This window comes from Aegilops tauschii, chromosome 7, assembly GCF_002575655.3.
Source record: "Aegilops tauschii subsp. strangulata cultivar AL8/78 chromosome 7, Aet v6.0, whole genome shotgun sequence".
Classification (NCBI taxonomy): Eukaryota; Viridiplantae; Streptophyta; class Magnoliopsida; order Poales; family Poaceae; genus Aegilops; species Aegilops tauschii.
This window is the reverse complement of record NC_053041.3, coordinates 505,264,007-505,283,883: the sequence shown is the minus strand read 5'-3', so window position 1 is coordinate 505,283,883 and position 19,877 is coordinate 505,264,007. Positions and strand designations below refer to the sequence as shown.

The 19,877-nt window shown below is 51.9% G+C and overlaps 2 protein-coding genes across 2 annotated transcripts; one reads left to right on the top strand and one right to left on the bottom strand.

Annotated features, from left to right (window-relative positions):
- Window positions 1-10,289: 10,289 nt before the first annotated feature.
- LOC109779095 (uncharacterized) lies at window positions 10,290-14,319 on the top strand. The gene is made up of 6 exons (XM_020337699.4): window positions 10,290-10,602; window positions 11,512-11,706; window positions 11,875-11,991; window positions 12,082-12,231; window positions 13,521-13,579; window positions 13,934-14,319. Exons 1-6 carry the CDS (start codon window positions 10,414-10,416, stop codon window positions 14,067-14,069), a joined length of 846 nt encoding a protein of 281 aa, XP_020193288.1. The 5' UTR covers window positions 10,290-10,413; the 3' UTR covers window positions 14,070-14,319.
- Window positions 14,320-14,533: 214 nt separating this feature from the next.
- LOC109779094 (uncharacterized membrane protein At1g16860) lies at window positions 14,534-17,205 on the bottom strand. Its single transcript, XM_020337698.4, has 4 exons — window positions 16,281-17,205; window positions 15,584-15,724; window positions 15,280-15,494; window positions 14,534-15,182 (listed from the first exon to the last, which is right to left on the bottom strand). Exons 1-4 carry the CDS (start codon window positions 16,962-16,964, stop codon window positions 14,990-14,992), a joined length of 1,233 nt encoding a protein of 410 aa, XP_020193287.1. The 5' UTR covers window positions 16,965-17,205; the 3' UTR covers window positions 14,534-14,989.
- Window positions 17,206-19,877: the final 2,672 nt, after the last annotated feature.

The following is a 19,877-nucleotide window of genomic DNA, read 5'->3' as shown; positions in this document are numbered from 1 at the left end:
CATGCCTAAACATAATTTGGGCCCTCAGTAACAATAGGCCGTTTACAGGTGTAAATATCTCGAGCCCATAAAAAACATGGGCCTTTAAAAGACCGAAAGTGAGATTGGGCCCATTTACGATGCGGATCTTTCATAGGCCGAAATTCGGACGGGCCGTAAATGCGCCGACCTAATACACGGGCCTTTAACAGGCCGGAAGTTCGGTCGGGCTAGATTATCGTCATTTTTATATGGGCCGTTAATGGGACCGATGTGACATTGGGCCACATATGGCCCATGGATTTCGTCCGACGTTAACAGGCCGAAAATCACAACAGGCCGAAAGTGGCCCAAATCTATGGCGGGCCGCTAACAGGCCGAATGTCAGACATGGCCGAATATGACCCAAATCCTTCACGGTCGTTTATGGGCCGAAAGTTTCAATGGCCTGTAAATGGGCCCAAATGAAGCAGGACCTTTAACAGGCCGGAAATACACCGGGCCGTAATTCGGCCCATATACTTAGCGGACTGTTAACAGGCCAGAAGTGATCATGGGCCACGATGATGACAAGTTTAGGACAGGCCGTTGACGGGCCGATTTGACACTAGCCGTACGGGCCTTAACTGAGAATGTTGGGCCTTTATCTGGGTCGGCCCATTATGGTCCGCAAAATCTCGCGGGCCTTTAGCTGGGCCGGCCCATTATGGCCCGCAAAATCTCGTGGGCCTTTAGCTGGGCCGGCCCATTATGATACGAAAAATCTCGTGGGCCTTTTGCTGGGCTGGCCCATTATGGACCGCACAATCTTGTGGGCCTTTAGTTGGGCCGGCCCATTTAAACTTTATGGGCCACTTTTGGGCCGGTCCACGTGTCAGCATATCATAGGCGCATCTTGCCCATTGGATGAGTGACACCTGTGCCAACGCGGAGCTAACACGTATTTCCGTCAGCCAATTAGAATTTTACACGTGGAAAATCCCCATTGGTCCTAGCTGTTAACGGGTTAGCGGATCCAAAACCTGACCCGATAGCTTAATGGCGTTCCGTTACGGTGGATGCCATGTGTTGGTCACCCTTGACGAAAGCACTTCTGTGATGCGCGATTTATCGTCATGGAAGTGGACACTTCCGTGATGATAATTTTGGTAATGTCATGGAACACTTCTTCCGTGATGATAATTTTGGTAATGTCATGGAACACTTCTACGACAGCACAGGTATGACTATCTTGATTCTGTCATAAATTTGTCATGGATGTACATGCATGACAAAAATGCGACCTACTGTGACAAACACGTATCATCACGGAAGTGTATTTTTTTTGTAGTGACGTGGGTGATTTTTTAAAGGCTTACTTTGATTCATATGATAGGAATATCATAGGAATAAGAAAACCATTGAAGTGAGATCGACATGTATCTCAATTCTTATAAGAAAAGGCAAACCAACCTGTGGTTGGATGGTTAGGAAGACAGTGGTATCCCCAGCCCACCGGGGTTCAAGTCTTACAATTGACATTGGTGCTCGCATTTTTCCGGATTTATTTCAGACTTTCCGGCGATGTTCGTTCAGTGGGAGGAGCATTCCCGTCAACTACTATGAGGCTCCTATGGTGACTTCGTAAATCTCAAGATGCTATGCCGTCTCAGTCTCTCGGAGGTGCTCATAAGGGTAGGGCGTGTGTGCTTGCGTTCATAGAGGTGAGTGTATGTGAGCGACTTTGATTGTACCGTGTTAAAGAAAGAGATGTCATTTGATGCATATGATAAAAACATCATTAAGTTTAGGCTAATGTTTCTTTTTCTTGAATATGAAGGATTGATTCCTATCCTACATGGAAATATGTATCAAATCCTACAAACCAAAGGGCTCCAAATTTTTTTCCTTTACCGAAAAAGGCTTTCGCCCCGCTTTATAAATAAAGCAAACCGCCACAAAGCAACCATACACGGACTAGTCCACAACACACACACCCAAGTCGCACGACACAGAGTACAAAGGTTCTCTGAGGGCACAGCTCAACAAGCCCAAACAAAAAAGAAAAAATAAAGGTCGGGGGAGGCCGGAAAGAGCGCCCGACCCCTAATCTGGCTCGGGGGGAGGCGGCAGCGACAGACGAACAGCCATCGAGCAAAGGTCGGCGATGAAGGCAGAGATGGCGCCTTGGTCCTGGGGACTGCTAAGCGGCCACCAAAGCTGCAAGTAACCAGAGAGTTTGAAGAGGGCGTCAGTAGCATGTCGAAGCGGAATGCGCTGAATCACAAGTCTATTGCGGATCGTCCAGAGCGTCCATGCGAGGACCCCAATTTCCAGCCACCTAATGTGGCGAGAAGGTAGGGGGGAGTTCTAGAGTTCGACGAACAGGTCGAGGAAGTTGGCGTGGCACCAATTTCCACCAACCACCTCTCTGAAGCAGCTCCACAAAAATTGAGCGGAGACACAAGAGAAGAAAATGTGATTCGAGTCTTCGGGGACAACACAGAGCGGGCAAAGGCCACTACCAGGGCCATTGCGCTTGCGAACCTCCACCCCAGACGGTGTCCGTCCGCGAATCCATTGCCACATGATAGACGGCAGCATCCGGATGGACCAAACCGCCGCGAGGGGAGGCGGGCGGAGGAGGGGGCAATGGCCTGATAGAGGGACTTGGTGGAGAATTTGCCTGACGGCTCAAGGCGCCACCGGACCAAATCCGGGCCAGCGTCCACCACAGGCTCGTGAAGGGCTACACAGTCGAGCAACTCATGCCAGGCGGCAGCATCCGGAGGCCCAAATGGCCTCCGGAAGGCGAGGCGCCCTAAGTCAATAAGGGCCCTCTCAACTGAGATCCAAGGATCAACGGCGATGGAGAAGAGGTCGGGGAAGCGCGCGGAGAAGGGGGAGTCTCCCGCCCACCGGTCAAACCAGAACAGAGTCGACGCCCCAGATCCGACTGAAATGGAGGTCCCGATGCGCAGGACCGAGAGCAGTTGGATGACCGACTGCCAGAACTGGGAACCGCAGATCTCTAGCAGAAGGCGAGGGGCTGACCACGAAGGTACTTGTTCCGGATGATGTCTAACCAGAGGCCTCCTTGCCCTTGCGAGATGCGCGACAGCCGGCGGGATAAGAGGGCGATGTTCATGCGCTTAGAGCACATGATCCTGAGGCCACCTTGCTCCTGCGGTTTGCAGATGTCCGGCCAGCTAACCATATGGTATTTCTGCTTATTATTGTCGCCCGCCCAGTAGAAACGAGTCTGGACTCTGGCGATCTCATGATGCAGAGTCTCGTGCAGACTATAGAAGCTCATGAGGAACAGGAGGAGGCTAGAGAGGGAGGAGTTGATGAGAATCGTCCGGGCTGCCTTCGACAACCACCTCCCTTGCCAAGGCTCAATGCGAGTCTACAACTTGGCCACGGTCGGACGCAGGTCGGCGACGGTGAGCCGCGAGTCACTAATGGGCGTACCCAAGTAGGTCGTGGGGAAGGATCCCAGGCGGCAGTTAAGGCGGTTGGCAATGCCCTGGCATTCATCCGGAGAATATCCCATCAGCATCACATCGCTCTTGTCGAGGTTGATCATGAGGCCAGACATTTGTTGGAAGCAGAGTAGGAGGAACTTCAAATGAGAGATGTCCACCTCCGAGCCTTCCACCATAATGATGGTGTCGTTGGCGTACTGGAGGAGGGAGATCCTAGAGCCACCGGCTAGGTGCGGGGTGATTCCGTGAATATGGCCCGCTACCTTAGCCTTGTCCAGGATAGCGGCAAGCGCGTCCACCACCATGTTGAACAAGAATGGGGAGAAGGGGTCGCCTTGTCTAACCCCACAAAGGGTGGGGAAGTAAGGGCCCACCTCATCATTGATGTTCACGGCAGTGTGACCGCAGGATACCATCTGCATCATGCAGGTGATCCAACGGTCGTCGAAGCCCTTCCAGAGCAAAACTTCCCGAAGGAAGGGCCAGCTGACGGTGTCATAGGCCTTATGGAAATCGATCTTCAGGAAGACCGCCTTGAGGTGTTTAGAGTGAACCTCATGGAGGACTTCGTGAAGGACTAGCACCCCATCCAGGATAAAACGCCCTTGAATGAAGGCGGACTAGTTGGGGTGGGTAATGTGATCCGCCAGTAGGGTCACCCTATTGGTGTACCCTTTCGCCAGAATCCGGAAGATCACATTAATAACCGTAATCGGGCAGAACTGGCGGATCTCGGACGCCCCAGGCACTTTAGGGATGAGCTCCCATAGTTGAGACGACCGAGGTCGATGGATCCTACATAGAACTCGTCGAAGATGGCCATGATTACCGATTTAATCACATTCTAGAAGGTCTGGAAGAATTTAACCAGAAGACCGTCGGGGCCCGGGGCCAAGGTAGGGTTCATGCCTCTAATGGCCGCTCAGACCTCGCCCTCGGAGAATGGAGCCGTGAGGGTCGAGTTCTCTGAGGCAGAGACCAACTGGGGACCGGCCCAACAGTTAGGGGCCAGAGACAATCCGCTCCTAGGGGGAGGAGAAGAGGTTCCGGTAGAACCCATCTACATGAGCCCGAATGTCACCGGGGGACTGCAAGAGCGAAGCGCCATCCCAGAGAAGGGGGATGGTGTTGCGTCTACAGCGCCCGTTCGCAATGGCCTGAAAGTAGGCCGTGTTTGCGTCGCCCTTCAGCACCCATTTCTGGGAGCCCCGCAGACGCCAATAAGCCTCATCATCAGTGTAGATAACGGAGAGCTAATCTTCCAGGTCGTATCGGGAGAGCCACTCATCCAGGGAGAGGCCAGTCGCGTCAGCCCGGAGGTCAAGGGCCTGGATGGCGGTCAACAGGGCCTTCTTGCGCTCGCGAAGGTCGCGACCCAGGTTGGCACCCCACCCCTTCATGAATTGTCGGCTACGCTTGGCACAAAACTGCCATGATTCAATAGCCGAGGGGGCGGGGATGGGCATGAGCCTCCGCCCAGCGGGCGCCGACGGCCTCCATGAAGCCAGTTTGGGACAGCCAAAATGACTCAAACTGGAAGCATGGTGGAATTGGAGGGCGCTCGTCGGCGGAGGACAGGAGGAGGGGGACGTGATCGGAGTCAATCCGGGTGATGGCTCGGAGAGAATCCAGGGGGCAGCGGAGGTCCCATTCCGGGGAGACTAGGACCCGGTCCAGAACGGACTGGGTCGGGGAGGCCTGCCAATTGGTCCAGGTGAACCTGGCACCAATCCTATCTATCTCGCGCAGACCAAGATCAGCAATGCAATCATTAAACATTTGCATACGTGCAAAGTTGACATGTGCATTGCTCTTGTCTTCAGTGCATCAAAGGAGGTTAAAATCGCCCCCGACAACCACGGGAAGGGAGGCGGCTGAAACCTTTCGGTGGAGCTCCTCGAGGAAGGCAGCAGACCTACTATGGTCTGTCGGGCCGTATACGATGATAACCTCCCATTTGAAGTTCAGGGCCCGTTCTTAAAGTTCCATGCTAACAAAGAACTGGCCCCGGTCCATACTACCCACCTCGAAGGTGCATTCTTCACACTTAAAAGGATGTCACCCGAATGACCGGCTATCCCACTAGAAGGGAGCCAATGCCAAGCAAAGAGGTGGGAGCTCAGCCGATCAAGCTTCGGCAAGGCGAATTCAGTGCGCATGGTTTCCTGGATCGCTACTATGTCAATGTGTTCATCTCGCATGTACTCGAGGAGTTGGCGGCGTCGGCCATCATGGCCGAAATCGCGGATGTTCCAGAATAGTGCACGCATTAAGAAGCCATTGGGGGGCTGCTTGACCCCAGAACACGGGACACGCTTTGGGCGCGGAGGGCGGCAGTGCGAGAGCGGGTGCGGCCATGAAGCTCGGCCTCCACCAATGGGAGGCGGCTGCCGGCTCTACGGGGCCGAGCCGTAGTGGCCATCGGAGTAGAGGTCGGGGGAGCGGGAGGGAAGAGCAGAGCCATACGGGCCTCCGCCAATCTACCGTCAAGGATCTCGCGAGCCTGAATGGTCGCGATCTGGACTAAGGGGGAGCAGCCCCCCTGAAGATGATCGCGGAGTCTGTCGCAACCTTCGCTGGGTGACCAAGCGGAACCTACTCGAGTGCAGAAAACAAGCAAGTAGCAGCAGAGGGGGGAACGGCAGGGGTACCTGGCTCCAGATTCCGGGCAGCGGCCCGGAGCTCCGCCCGCTCGAGGATGGGCAGAGCCGGGCTACCGTCCGGCAGGGCGGTGTCGAGCCGAGCGCTCCGGCGGGAGGCCGTCACCGGGGTGGAGGAGGACCGGCCACGACGGGAGTAGGCCGCGGACCGCGGAGGGAAGGGGGGCTGGGAGGCCACCAGGGTGGTCACCCGGGTCCCCCCGTCCGCGTCGAGGTCCACCACGAGCGCGAGCTGGAGCGTTAGCCCACCACAGCTGAGGAGCAGCGAAGCCGGTGTCAGAGAAGACGACGCAAGGTCGGAGGCGGGAGGCACCCGGGCCACCCCCGGCAGAGGAGATGGAGGGGGTCCTCTACCGGAGGTGGCGAGCCCGGGGGGACGACCGCGGAGGCCTCAGGCGACGCCTCGGGGGAGGCCGGGGGGAGCTGACCGCGAAGGGTCCAGGCGAGGTCGCGGAGTGGACCAGGGGAGCTCCCAGGCCCGGCTCGACGGAGGAGATATCAATGGGGGAGCGCGGAAAGGAGGCGGGGACGACGATCAGGCCTACGCTCGAGGCGTCACTCCCCTCGGAGGCCTCAGCCAGTGGCGCGGAGGGAGGGAGCTAGACGAGCCCAGCTTGCCGGCCGCCCCGGCTGGAGGAAGGAGCCGGAGGAGACGGCGAGGGGGAGCGGGAGGGGCTGTCCTTCGACCCCTTCTCCTCATCGGAGCGGTGCGAGCAAGGGTGGTAACGACCGCGGTAGTCGTCATGGGCCCCACAGGGTCCGCCGGGGGGACCGTCGTTGAAGTAGCGGGGCCGGCCCACATGATTAGGTGGCTCGGGGGCGATGCGGAGGTCGAAGCCCTGGTCATTGAAGAAGACCCGAACAGTGGCGTGCAGCTTGGAGGAGTCGATGCACTTGACTTTGACCCGGACCTCTTCCTCCGTGCAAAGGGACAACTCGTCGACCACCACCACCTTGCCGAGGATCCGAGACATTTTGCGGATATCACGCTCGGACTGGGCGATGTCAGGAAGCCCGGCGACAAGGATCCAGGCCGTGTCGAGGACCGCGACCGCCTTGGGGTCGAGGATCGGCTTGGTGATGTCGACGACGAGCTTGTTGAGGGCGAGGGTGATCTGGTCACTGCGCGTGGCGTAGCCGTGGCTGAGAGCGTCGGGGAAGACCACGGAAAACGCACCGCCGGAGGTGGGAGTAACCTGCCAATCCCACTGGCGGCGGTAGAGGTGGTTGAGCTTGGCCTCAATCATCTCGGGGGAGGCGACTCCGTCCACCATCGTGACGATCGCCTGGAGGGAGGGGTGGGGGTAGGGATGTCGAGGAGCTCGATGTGGAAGAACCCCAACCCCTCGATCCCGTGGCCGTACATCATCAACTCCTCGTCGATAGGCTTGTCCGGGCATAGCAGGGCGGGATGGGATGGATCCTTGCAGATGTAGCAGCAGGAGGGGTTGACGCAGTTGACTTGAGAGTGACCCGCGACGCCGCAGTTGGAGCATGGCGGGCGGGGGAGGCCGGAGACAGGACCCGTAGGGTTGGGGGCACCCGGGATGAGGATGGTGGGGCGGCCTGACCTTGGGATGCCCGACCGTGCCCACACCGCTTCTTCTTTTTGTTGGGGCCCTGGCAGCCACGGCCCTGCCCACCCCCAGCGGCGCCCGAGGCGGAGGGAGCAACCGAGGAGGAGGCATGGGCTGGGACATACTTTCTGGCTGGGGCTGCAGCAGCTTGAGCTGGGGGACACGGGGAAGGAGAGCGCTGAAGACGGGATGGGGAGGGGCTGCGCTCACGCCGGCGAGCAGGGGAGGGCGAGCGGCAACGATACCGCCAGTCATCCGCGGCAGGAGGCGGGGAACGGGACCGGCCGCGCCAATCAGAGCGGCCTGGCGAGCGGTGCTCGTCACGGTGGTCGGCCCGACCCTGGTAGCGAGGGCCATCACGGTCCCGGTCCCGGAGATCGCGGCGCAGCTCCTCTTCACGGCGGAGGGAGTCCGGGGACGGGCGAGAGGTCTCCCGGCGGTCGTCCAACCGACGCTTGCGATGGGCCTTCCCATCATCCCAGCCGCGAGCCATGGGCGACAGAGGGGGGCCGACGAGGGCGACAGGGGGAGCGGGAGCCGCAGCTTCGGGACGGGAGGGGGGAGCAAGAGCACTGCGCGGGTGGATGGGTGGCGGCGGAAGATGGAGACGGGTGGAGCGGAAGGCCACATGGGAGCCATATTGTCGGGGAGGGCAAGTTGGGCCTAGGGCAAGAGACCAGGCCAGCAGCTGTGGGCCGGCCCAGCAGGCCCAGAGCAGGCTCAGGCGTCTCCAGCGTGTGGTGGGCCGGGCAAGGCCCAGTCAGATGGCGGCCCTCCATGCCTTGGCCCAGCAACGCGCGGCCAGGGGGAGGGGGGTACCCGCCCAAAGGGTTTCCCCTCGACGAGCGGGCGCCGCCACCGCCGCCGCCGCAACCGTGGAGGGGCCAGGCACTGCCAGCCAGGGACGCCGGAGCTGGAGGGACGCCCGAAAACGGAGAGAGGATGACCCGAAACGCGCGATGAAGGGGCGGAACGGCGAGCGGCTGTACGGGAAGACCGGCGAATCCACGTCGGAGGAGGGCACCGGTGTAGGGAGCAGAGGACGGGAGACGAGGCCGCCGGAGCAGGGCGCTAGGACGCCCGGGCGGGGCCGAGCTCGGAACGGCCGGCCACTCCCCACGAACGACGGCGGCGGCGGCGGTCCACACCCCGCTGCAAACTCCCACCTTTGGCACGGAAGACCGGCCGCCACTACGTCACCCGCTGCGAGGCAGCGGCCGAGCCTCGCACCTGGGAGGCAAGGCCGGTGGCTGCGCTGGTCGGGGAGGCAGGCACGGCGGGGGTCAGGCCAGGGAGGCGGGGCGAGGGGCGGGACGGCCGTCGTCGGAGGGGCCGACATCCTCATACGCGAGGTCTGCCCAGCGAACCTGGGCCGGGGCGGCCGGGGCTGGCGCAGAGGGTGGCGGGAAGGGAGGGCCGGCGGGAGCAGGCGGGGGAGGGGCCGGATGCGTCGCGCGGCGGAGGCGAGGGGACGGTGCCGGGCGCGTCGCCAGAGCTCGGCATCCGAAGATTCGTACAAAGGTGTCCTAAGTATTACGTTCTTAGTTCTTAAAGCTAGGATTTTTAAAGGACACCTTTGGTCTGTAGGAATTTTATACGAATTCTATAGGCTAGGATTTTTATAGGACACCTTTGGTTTGTAGGTATTTTGTACGAATTCCTACAAACCAAAGGTGTCCTAAGTATTACGTTCTTAGTTTTTACCTGGATTTTAAGAAAGATAATAATGGTGGCCTGCATGAATACCGGCGGACAAATCAATGATGTTCCACAAATGCAAGTGGTTGATGCAATTCTGAACATGCCAAACCCTTTTCTCCATTCTGCTATTCCGTCCATGCTACCCCCGTGTCACTCTGATTTGCGCTTCTCATATGAGTTCGATTATCCTACCAATCTTTATCATACTAGGTGTCATGATAATATACGACAACCTAACTAAAAACACACAAATCTAATCCAGTGCCACACAAATTTAGTTAGACCATTGCAACCATGTCTTGAGTATACACATGAATGGATATGTTGATTTGGTTAATTTTGTTGACATATTTGTGACCGTCTATTATATGTTTTCTGATTTTCATGATGGATGCCAGAGGAGAGTCTCATAGCGTTTTTATATTTTGGCAACTTAAACATTTCCTCAATTGTTAGTCAATCATTAATAAATTGGATCAACGTGTGGTGCATGATGTGCATTCCAGTGACACAATTGTATAACAAATTGTTAAAAGGAAACAAGTAGACAGCTGCTAGTAAACACCGAATATCACGAGTATATTCTCCTTTTTTTTGAGAGACGGTAGGCAAATAATCACATTTTTACAGTTCAAAACACGTCGATAGTGCGACACAAAAATTATCATCATTAGATTTGCATTGTGATTTCATACTCCAAACCTTGGACGGCCAAAACAAAGTGCACTTTTCATTGTGAACAAACAAAGGGCTAGCAGTATAAATTTAGGTGAGGCACATGCCTGGGGCTGGGTAGGGGCCGGCGGCGGTCGTAGTCCGCCGAGAGCCCGAAAACACCGTGGTCCGGCCTGGCCGTGTGGATCCATCCATCAATCCATCCACCCGAGGCAAGGGCGAGACGGAGATACCCCGTGTGTGTCCCGCTGTTCGCTTTCTCCCGCATCCCGATAGCACCAGCAAGCAAAACCCCCCTCCCCTCCCCCTCTCTGCTCCATCCAGTTCCCCCTCCCCCGCCCCCGCCCGCGCCCCATGGCGTCTCTCCTCCGCACAGCTGCCGCGCTCGCGCCCCCGCCCTCGTCCGCCCGGGAGACGCGGCGGCCGTCGTGCGCCGCCTCCTTCGCCTGCTCCCGGCGCGCGCTGGCGAGCCCGCTGCGCGCGCCGCCTCTACCCGGGCCACGGCGATTGGGGCCCGATGAGGCCGCGCATACGGCCACTCAGGTGAGCCGTGGCGTCCCCACCCCCTGGTGCTTCATCTGTAGCGTCTGTAGATTGTGTTGTTTCTTCCATATTTTTCAGTGGATATGCAGTAAATTTTATCTTACCAAGATGTATGTACTATTAGATTTCTGATGATGTATCGTCTCTGTTGAAAATTGGATGTCGGAAACCACAGATTGTTTGTTCAGGGCACGCACAATTTGCGTAGTAGTACCATCCTGTCTGTCTTGAAAGTGATTATATGACCATCATCTGCTTTGCACTAACATCAGGGCACAGGCAAAGTTATTTCCCGCTAGAGTTGCTTGTTCAGAGATTTGTAATTGAAGATCTCATTTTCCTAAAAGCTTAATGGCTTTAGATGCACAAACCTTTTGAGCTTGGGTTGTTGGGTGCGAATTGCAAAGTGTAGTATTTCTTTTTCAGTTGGACAGCTGCTGCCATATGCTGTTGTCTCTGCTATTCTCAAGTGGCCTTGGTAGGAATCTTGGAACTTTAAAGTGTAATATTTGCTTTCCAGTTGTTTTATGTTCAGTTGAACAGGTGCTGCTATATGCTATTGTGTGCAACGTTTTGACTTTTGAGTGGCCTTGGTAGGCATCTTTGAACAGCTATATGCCATAAGACCTGAATACGAATCTTTGAATGGTTTAGTCTTGACATGAGTAGGAATCTCTGGAATACCGTATGTAACTCCAGTATGACGAAAACATTTTAGATGTGCCGGACACATGCCTGTGCTTCATATCTGACATGAATAGACGAGCATAATCAATTCCGACCATTGTGCATGAGAGTAAACCATAAATCTTAGATATTGCTCTACTTATTTGATGTCAGTATGCTGTAATATATTTGGTTTTCACTAATGATTTACTGCCAGGGGCTGTTTTTATTGTGCTCGTATAGTTTCTCTGCCGATACATGAGAAGAGATGGGCATGAAGGTGATGGGAGAACTCAAGGACAAGACGAACCTATTATGTTTGGGCCAGATGATGATGATGGTGCAAAGATTCCTACTCAGGTAGAGACTCTTGTTAGAGGAACTGCAATAGTTGATGCTCCAGAATACAAGCCACTCCCAGATCTCGATTATCTTCAGGTGCATTTTACTGTTCTATTTTCATCTTATTAAGTTTAGCGTCTAAACTTTGTCTGGGTTCACCAAATATTCCATGCAGTTTATCAATCTTTAGTAAAATATGTGTATCAATACTTGACTTGTTGGTTTATACTATGGGTTAATCTCACTTTATTGGTGATAATACAGGAATTGCTGGCTATTCAGCAGCAAGGACCCCGGTCAATAGGTTTCTTTGGTACCCGCAACATGGGGTATATGCATCAACAACTTATTGAGATCTTGAGTTATGCTATGGTCATAACAGTATGTCACTGTGCTATATGTTTCTCTGATCATTGTTCATTGCAACTTGATTCCACACCTCTAGTTGATGTTTATATGTTATAATTGCAGAAAAATCATATATTCACATCTGGTGCTTCTGGGACTAATGCAGCTGTTATTAGGGGTGCTTTGAGAGCTGAGAAGCCAGAATTGCTTACCGTAATTTTGCCTCAAAGTCTAAAGAAGCAACCTCCTGAAAGCCAAGAGCTATTATCTAAAGTAAGAATATGTGGTATTTGAGCTCTGTATAGGTCATTTCTAGTTTATTTTTGTTCCAAAACTTTACTAGGAACCCCAAATAGACCAGCTTTGTTTCTATATTATGTTCTCTACTCATGCCAATTTGTAACTGTGTATGTCTAGATAGCTCATCACAATCTCAGTGTGTCCAAAACCAAATTATGGAAACATGCATCATGTGAGAATTCCACATAAAATTGAATAACATGAAGTCATAAGCTGAACCCCTCAATCAACTTGTGAATGAACTGCGTCTATTGGACCTAAGTCATGGTCAAAGATGATAATCAACAACTGATTGAATGGCTTGTATTGTGACTTGTGAAGTTTCAGGTTCCCATTATCAGAGAAGTTATCACCTGATATGTTCATTATGAACGATCTTAGAAATGCATGCATTTATTTTATTCTCATCCAGACCTTGAATTTTTAATCTTGATCATACAATAGAAGCACGTGAAGGGGAAAATCCTGCCCTGCACTTCCTCCTTGATCTTGTTGCCTCCGCCGCATCCCCTCTCCAAGCTCATCTTTCAGGCTCTGCACTCATTTTCGCTTAGCCTCAGATAACTAGAGGGAAAGGGAATACGAATGATCTTCAACAACCAGATCTTGATCTGGACATCCTAGGATTTAGACTCCTGGATCTGCTACTCCTCACCTTCTCTGCCCACTGAAGCGAACCAGTGTGGTTAAGGTATTCCAATCTCCTGTCCACGGGTGGTAGAGGGTGTCATCTTCAGACTGTTCGCTGGTAACCCTTGGAGTTGCTGATGCAAACCCCACTGGCAGACATCTGAGCCAAGGAGGCACTGCTACGCTGGAGAATATGTGCTTCATCGTCTACTCCACCAGTGAGATGATATATTTTACTTCCCCAAGCCCAAGTACCAGTCTGTAGCATTTCCATTTCAGGGTCCTTTGGTGTCCTGTGCTGAAAATTTTCTAACCAGTCCAGCTTCCAGAGATCTCAATCTTCTGAGGCCATCTTTCCTTGAAAGGATAAACTAACAACACTATATTTATTGATTGAGTAGTATCTTATCAGGCGATTTGAGTTAACAAACAAAACCACAGAACTAAAATTGTAGGGATTCCCGAGGCACCACCAGGACTCCCTAGGATTATTGGCAACTTACTAGATCAATACTGTAACATGTGTTAATTCCAACAAAGTGCCTTGCAGAAGTTATTTCTTTTGCAAAGCCGATGCTCTGTTTTCAGGTGGTACATTGGATATCTTTCAGTGACATTCTGTTAATTTTTAGGTACAAAACTTGATTGAGAAACCTCAGTATGACCATCTACCACTAATTGAGGCTAGCAGGTTTGTTAGCTTTCTGTTCAAATTGCTTTCAGTTTTAGTTACATGCATTTTGTGTCATTAAGTATTTTCAATTTCATCAACATTTACCTATTATTTTGCTTTTAAATATTAAATAGTAACATAGTTTTGGTTATCCTATTGTTTAGCTTTGGGTTCACCTTATGTTGTTGCACTTAGGTTGTTGCTATGTCTGAGTAGTTTCATCACAGTCGATTTGTCACACTTGATATTACCACTCTTAATAAAACATGTATGATGATTTTTGTGTTAGCCGATTTTTATTTGAGAGAACTGCTTTAGATAACGTTTCTCTTGTTCCATCACATTATAAAAACAACTCTTGTGATTTTTCAGGTTATGCAACATGGACATCATCTCGAAGGTCCAACAGGTGATATGCTTTGCGTTTCATGACAGCAGGCTGCTGATGGAGACCTGTCAGGAGGCAAAGAACATGCGGAAGATCGTGACGCTCTTCTACTTGGATTAGCTAGCACCTCGGGGCGCTTCTCCTCTTCTTGTCCGTAGGCCGGTGAGCGGGATGCTGTCATTCCTGTATACACTAAAGCTCTGGAGTAGGTTCAGGTTTGGGGCATAACAGTGCGTCTTCGGGCATTTTGCCCATTATTCAAATTCTTGGTAGAAACCAAATAAGCTTGTCGATATGTCTAGTCCGTCAGTAAAGAAAATAATTCAAGTTCTTCTTATTAGTAATTTCAAAGGTTAATAGTATTGAAAAACCTATTTCCACCCTCATCAAAAAGAAAAAGGAGAAGCTGTTCCCGAAGGCCGAGTTGAATCAGGGTTAACGACTTCTTCAACAATGTCACAGGTAGAGGGCTGCCAAAACTGTTCAAAGCTACTACCTCTGTTCCTAAATGCAAGACGTTTTTGCAGTTCAATTTGAACTGCAAAAATGCCTCGAACAGAGGTAGTAGTATATAATTTCAGATGTTTTGGGATCTCTGATGCATTTCACTCAATGCGAAATCAGTATTATTAGTACTACATGTGAAAAGCATATATGGCTGAAAACAATGCAAAGCCAATCTTTTTACATGTGTAAAGCGCACCTTGCTGCAAACAATGCAAAGCCAAACCTTTTACATGAGAAAAGGTGCCTGTGTGAAAGATTACAATGGTTTAAGCACGCTGTGATCCAAAAAGTGACAGAGCTGTACTTGGAGAAGAGCAAAAAAAAAAGAAGAAGAAGAAGAAGAAGAGAGTACTGCTACCGCAGCTTCAAACCGGCAAGCCTATAAACACAACTCTAATTTACAGCATTCAGTATGCAGCAGATCCTTCTGCTGCGAAAACCTAACATGGGATGCGCTGAAACTGTTAATATAGTCAGCACTGAAACTGTCAAAGCAGCTCAAGGCCGGCCGGTCAGTCGTCGCAAGCTTAAGCTTAGACCATGTAGACGCCCTCGTCGGGGTCGTCGCTGCCGATGAGCACCAGCCCCTCGACGAGCACGGGGAACATGCACCTCGCCGGCTGGCAGCTGCTGGCCACCACGCCGTCTGGCGCGTCGACGACGTCGAAGGCGTGGTGCCTCTTGAGCACGCCGATCACGCTCGCCGTGTCCCCCTCCCTGATGAACCTGTCAAGTAAAAAAGGAAAAAAGTTGGTTGCAGTTTCGCTGAACATTTGACTTACTACATTGTTGTGATCTGAAACTGAGCCAGCAAGACCCTCACCCTTCTTCGACGCGCACGGCGCCGTCGCAGGACACGCCGCTGCTCGCCGCCCAGCTCTTGAGGCTCCGCGAAGCGCCCTTGCCCTTGCCGTCGCCGCCGTCGAAGCTGATGGTCTTCCGGTTGATCATCCAGGTGATCTTGGCGCCTTCCCCTGCGCGCACGTAGAACCTCCTTCCGGAGTTCCTGTCGGAGATGTAGAAGTTCGTCGACCGCGCCTGACAGGGTCACAGGACATACCGTCAACACCTGAGTGCACTTGTTCAGGCAGTGGGTTTACGAGGGTGGCAGAGCCTGACTGACTGACCTCGGAGTGCCGGAGCTGCCACCGGGAGCAGCAGCAGGCCCACGCCCACCCACGGCGGCCGTACATCCGGACCGACGTGAAGACGCACCGGGCGGCGTCGTGGAAGCAGGCTCCCACGGGGACCCGCCCGCAGGTCACTTGCTGCAATGCAAAGCACGACACAGCGTCAGAGAATAGCTTCAGTAACCACACGCACACGCACGCTGACAGCCTGACACGGTGTAATGTTCAGCCTTTTTGTGTCTGCAATTATCTTTGGCTGGTCATTGTTGCTTGCAGAGGTAATTAGCGACGCATGCAGTGCCTTGGTGAAGCAAAAGTGGTCTGGTGCGTAGCTTGTGTTCCACCAGAGGTAATGCATGGCAGGGAAGCCATTGACCACCACATGTTGCTTAAACCCGTTTTTGACAGCCTCTGACGCTTACCATATGCAAGCAAAGCAGCTCCAGCAGTTTGGGCTGCCGGGTTAGATTGGCATATGCGTCGCTTGCTGCCGAGCTAAGCTTCAGCAGACGCCTCTGAAAGCTGAACTGTGGCACGCTCGAGCTATATTCGATTACGATTGGCATAAGCAATTAAATCGGCATGCAAATTCTTGCTAAACAAGTGAAGAAACGGCGTCTGATCATTGACCAACGTAGCGATAAGGAATTTTGCACGTGAGCAAAAGAGAGGAGTATGAGGCGCGGCGGCTCACCCCGGTGATCTTGACGAGCTCGCCGATGGGCATGTCCCCCTGCTCGAACACCGTGTCGGGGGACAGCCGGAAGAACCGCTCCGCCTCCGCCGCGCACCGCAGAAAGTTCCAGGAGAGCACGGCCGCGGCAGCCGCCACGGCGCCGCCCGCCGCCGCGAGCACCTCCCACCGGCGCCACGCCACGAGGAAGAACAGCCCGGCGCCGACCCCGGCCGCGGCGGCCACGAGCACCAGCACGTAGCACGCGAACGGGACGCCGAGCCTCGTGCTCCCGCGGGCCACGACGGGCGCCGCCTCCTCCATGGCGGCCGCGCGCCTCCTGCTCGCCTTCCTCCACGACCCTCCGCGCGCCGGCGAAGGCGAAGGCGCGGCGGGAGGCGACGGGCCCACGAGGAGGCCCGAGTGCGAGAGCTGCGACAGCGGCCCGGACGCCGACGGCGACGGGGCAGGTCGGGGCGGCAGCGGCAGGTGCCCGGAGCTGCGGCGAGAGGAGGAGGCCGGGGACGGCGCCTGCGACTGCCACGCCGAGGAGGCGACGTCGAACATCCGGCCCAGCTCGCCGGACCGCGACAGATCCCCGCCGGTGTACGGCGGCGTGGCCACCGACCCCGACGACAGATGCCGCTCCCGCTTCCTGTCCGGCGCCCGGCCGGACACGTACATGCCGCTCCCTATCTGATGCATCTCGACCCCTCCCTCCCTCCTCCGGCCGCCCCTCGTGGCGCACGCCTGGCCGCCGCGAGCAAAAGTGATCGAGCGAACTAGCTCGAGTAGTGGAAGCAGCACAAAGAAGAAGATGAAGGTGACGACGACGGCGACGGCGTGATGTGAGGGCGAAGGCTAGCTGCCGCTACCTCTTTAGCATGTCGTGATCGACCGGGCTATCGGGAACAGGGCGGCAAAGGACCGATCGACGCAACGGTGCGCTGCACCGGGCGCTAAGCAAGTTTTTATTCGGCCTGCTCTGCTAGCTGCGCGCGTGTTCGTTGCGTGGTCGCGAATTAATTCGAGGTCGGCCGGCGTGACCGCTCCGGGCGCTATCGATCGGTCGGAGCAAAACCGTTAGTTAGTTCAGCTTGGACCTAGTGGTGGCTTTGGCTTTGCATCTGGTCTGGTCGTGTGGGCAGCTAATGGAGCGTGAGCGAGCAATACGGACGGAAGGTGGCGGTGATGCTGAGGAACCACGCGCTCTTTTGGCCGGCAGCACGAGGGTACGTGGCGGGAGCTTAGGCGCGCGCGCAAGAGTGGTCATTATTCTGCTAATTTCCGCCGGCGCATGTATCCAGGCGTTGCTATGGGAATTTGTTGTTGTATTTTCATGAACAACATTGTACGTAGAATTTTTGGATTAATCTTAGTGATACATATAGAAGAGAAGGGACTACAAACATATTTTGTTTGTTTACAAATAAGCACGTGACGTTTCAATCAACACTAGCACTCAATTGCACCTCACAACTTAGTGTTCCACCTAATGCTTTCATCAAATGTGTGGAATTTAGTTTATATCACTACTTTTGCATACTAAGTATGCTCGCCCACACAGAAATTATATCATTTTCTTTCACCCGCAAAAAAAATTATATCATTTCGTCAATGTACCTTAAATAATTAACCTTTGTTGTCTGGATTACTGGACATATCAAAACAACAATCGGATACTTTCGCCACACTCCACGCTTGCGTGGCAATCTAAACGAACATTCTGTTGGACATATTAGCAATTTTCCTATTAATTTAATCCATAGCTAAACATATGAGCATGTACTAAACATAGAATAAGAACATCTATGATAACAACACACGATCCTACTGTTCAGATATGGCTGTTGCCAGACACGTCCATTAATGACTCGTAATTGATTACAAATTAATTATCCATTTTGAATCAGCTCCAATAGTATGTGGAAGAGGATCCATTATATGTTGTTATCAATTCTCCTCCAAAACCGGCATGGTAATAAACTTGCCACCATGTCTTGAAATCCCACATGGGATTGAGATTTTCCAGAAGTTATTTCTTATATGGCCCTAGAGCCCATCTATAATTCAACACGTTCTTCCATATGGTCACTGATTTAAATAAATGGAACATTATTTCATGGCAAAGTAGCAACACATTAATGGGAAGGATTAGGAATTGCGAATCATGAACAACTTGTTACAGTCATCTGACTGAGACCAGGGTTGAGATAGAACACCTAGAGGTCGTGCTGTTGGAAAGATGCACTAACAACCAATGTTGATGACCCGAGCTTCAAAATTGTCCCCGTTTAACAGCTTGCCATTAGTGCGGAAGATGAAGACTGAGGATATTGTGAATAAGATGAAGGTCCATATTAGTTTCTTATGGACATTTTGTGTCAAGGAGATGAAGAGCGAGTATAATAATAAAGGACAAATGCATTTTTTTCTCTTAGTCGGAACCACCCCACGGGTTATGCCCTTACTTTTCAGCTTTGCTTAGTTTTTCCCTTAGATTTGTCTCTGAGGTCGTTCAAGTGTCCTTTGACCGTTTGACCAATACTTTAAAAATCATTAAAAAATCATATGAACTCATAAAAATGCAAATAAGATATGAAAATGTTCAGAAAAGCATTACCTTTATGTGCATGTCATTTGCATTCAGAAAAAAAATATTGTTTAAACTACATGAGGTTGTTAATGTTATCAACATTATTAAACATAAAAAAGGCACATGCTTTTTCATGAATAAAAATGACATGCAAATATAGGTGATGCTTTCTGAACATTTTGATATCTTATTTGCATTTTTAAGAGTTCATATGAACTTGTTATGAATTTTCAATGTAATGGCCAAAGTCGTTTGGAAATCCATAACAAAATTCATATGAACTTGAAAATGCAAATAAGATATCAGAATGCTCAGAAAACATTGCCTATATTTGCATGCCACTTTTATTCATGGATAAGTATTTTTTATACCTTTTTATGTTTAATAATGTTAATAACATTAATAACCTCAATTAGTTTAAACAATAATTCTTCCCTGGATGCAATTGACATGCACATAAAGGTAATTTTTTTCTTAACATTTTGATATCTTAATTGTATTTTTTATGAGTTCGCATGAATTTGTTATGAATTTTCAAAGTATTGGCCAAACGGTTAAAGGGCACACAAACGACCTGAGAGACAAATCTAAGGGCAAAACCGAGCAGAGCCAAAAAGTAAGGGCAAAACTGATTGCTTGTATCTGTGTTGGTAATTCCCCGAAGAGAAGAGGATGATGCAGCACAACAACAGTAAGTATTTGCCTCCGTTATGAAACCAATGTTATCAATCCAGTAGGAGAACCAATCAACACTATGTAAACAACACCTGCACACAAACCACAAAAAACTTGTAACCCAACACGTAAGAGGGGTTGTCAATCCCTCCTTGGTATTGAGATAGATTAAATTGTATGAGATTGGACAAATAGATCTAGCAAAAACATAAAATAAAATAAGTAAAGAAAAGTGCAACAAGGTATTTTTGGGTTTTTGGATTAATAGATCTGAAAATAATATGATAGGAAATAGACCCCGGGGCCGTAGATTTCACTAGAGGCTTCTCTCAAGAAAATATCATACT

Coding starts and splice junctions, on each gene's coding strand:
- LOC109779094 (XM_020337698.4), bottom strand. CDS start 16,964: ATGCATCAGATAGGGAGCGGCATGTACGTGTCCGGCCGGGCGCCGGAC. Junction 15,725..16,280: donor AGCTCGTCAAGATCACCGGG/GTGAGCCGCCGC, acceptor TTTGCATTGCAG/CAAGTGACCTGCGGGCGGGT. Junction 15,183..15,279: donor GCCGTGCGCGTCGAAGAAGG/GTGAGGGTCTTG, acceptor TTTACTTGACAG/GTTCATCAGGGAGGGGGACA.
- LOC109779095 (XM_020337699.4), top strand. CDS start 10,414: ATGGCGTCTCTCCTCCGCACAGCTGCCGCGCTCGCGCCCCCGCCCTCG. Junction 10,603..11,511: donor CCGCGCATACGGCCACTCAG/GTGAGCCGTGGC, acceptor GTGCTCGTATAG/TTTCTCTGCCGATACATGAG. Junction 13,580..13,933: donor CCACTAATTGAGGCTAGCAG/GTTTGTTAGCTT, acceptor GTGATTTTTCAG/GTTATGCAACATGGACATCA.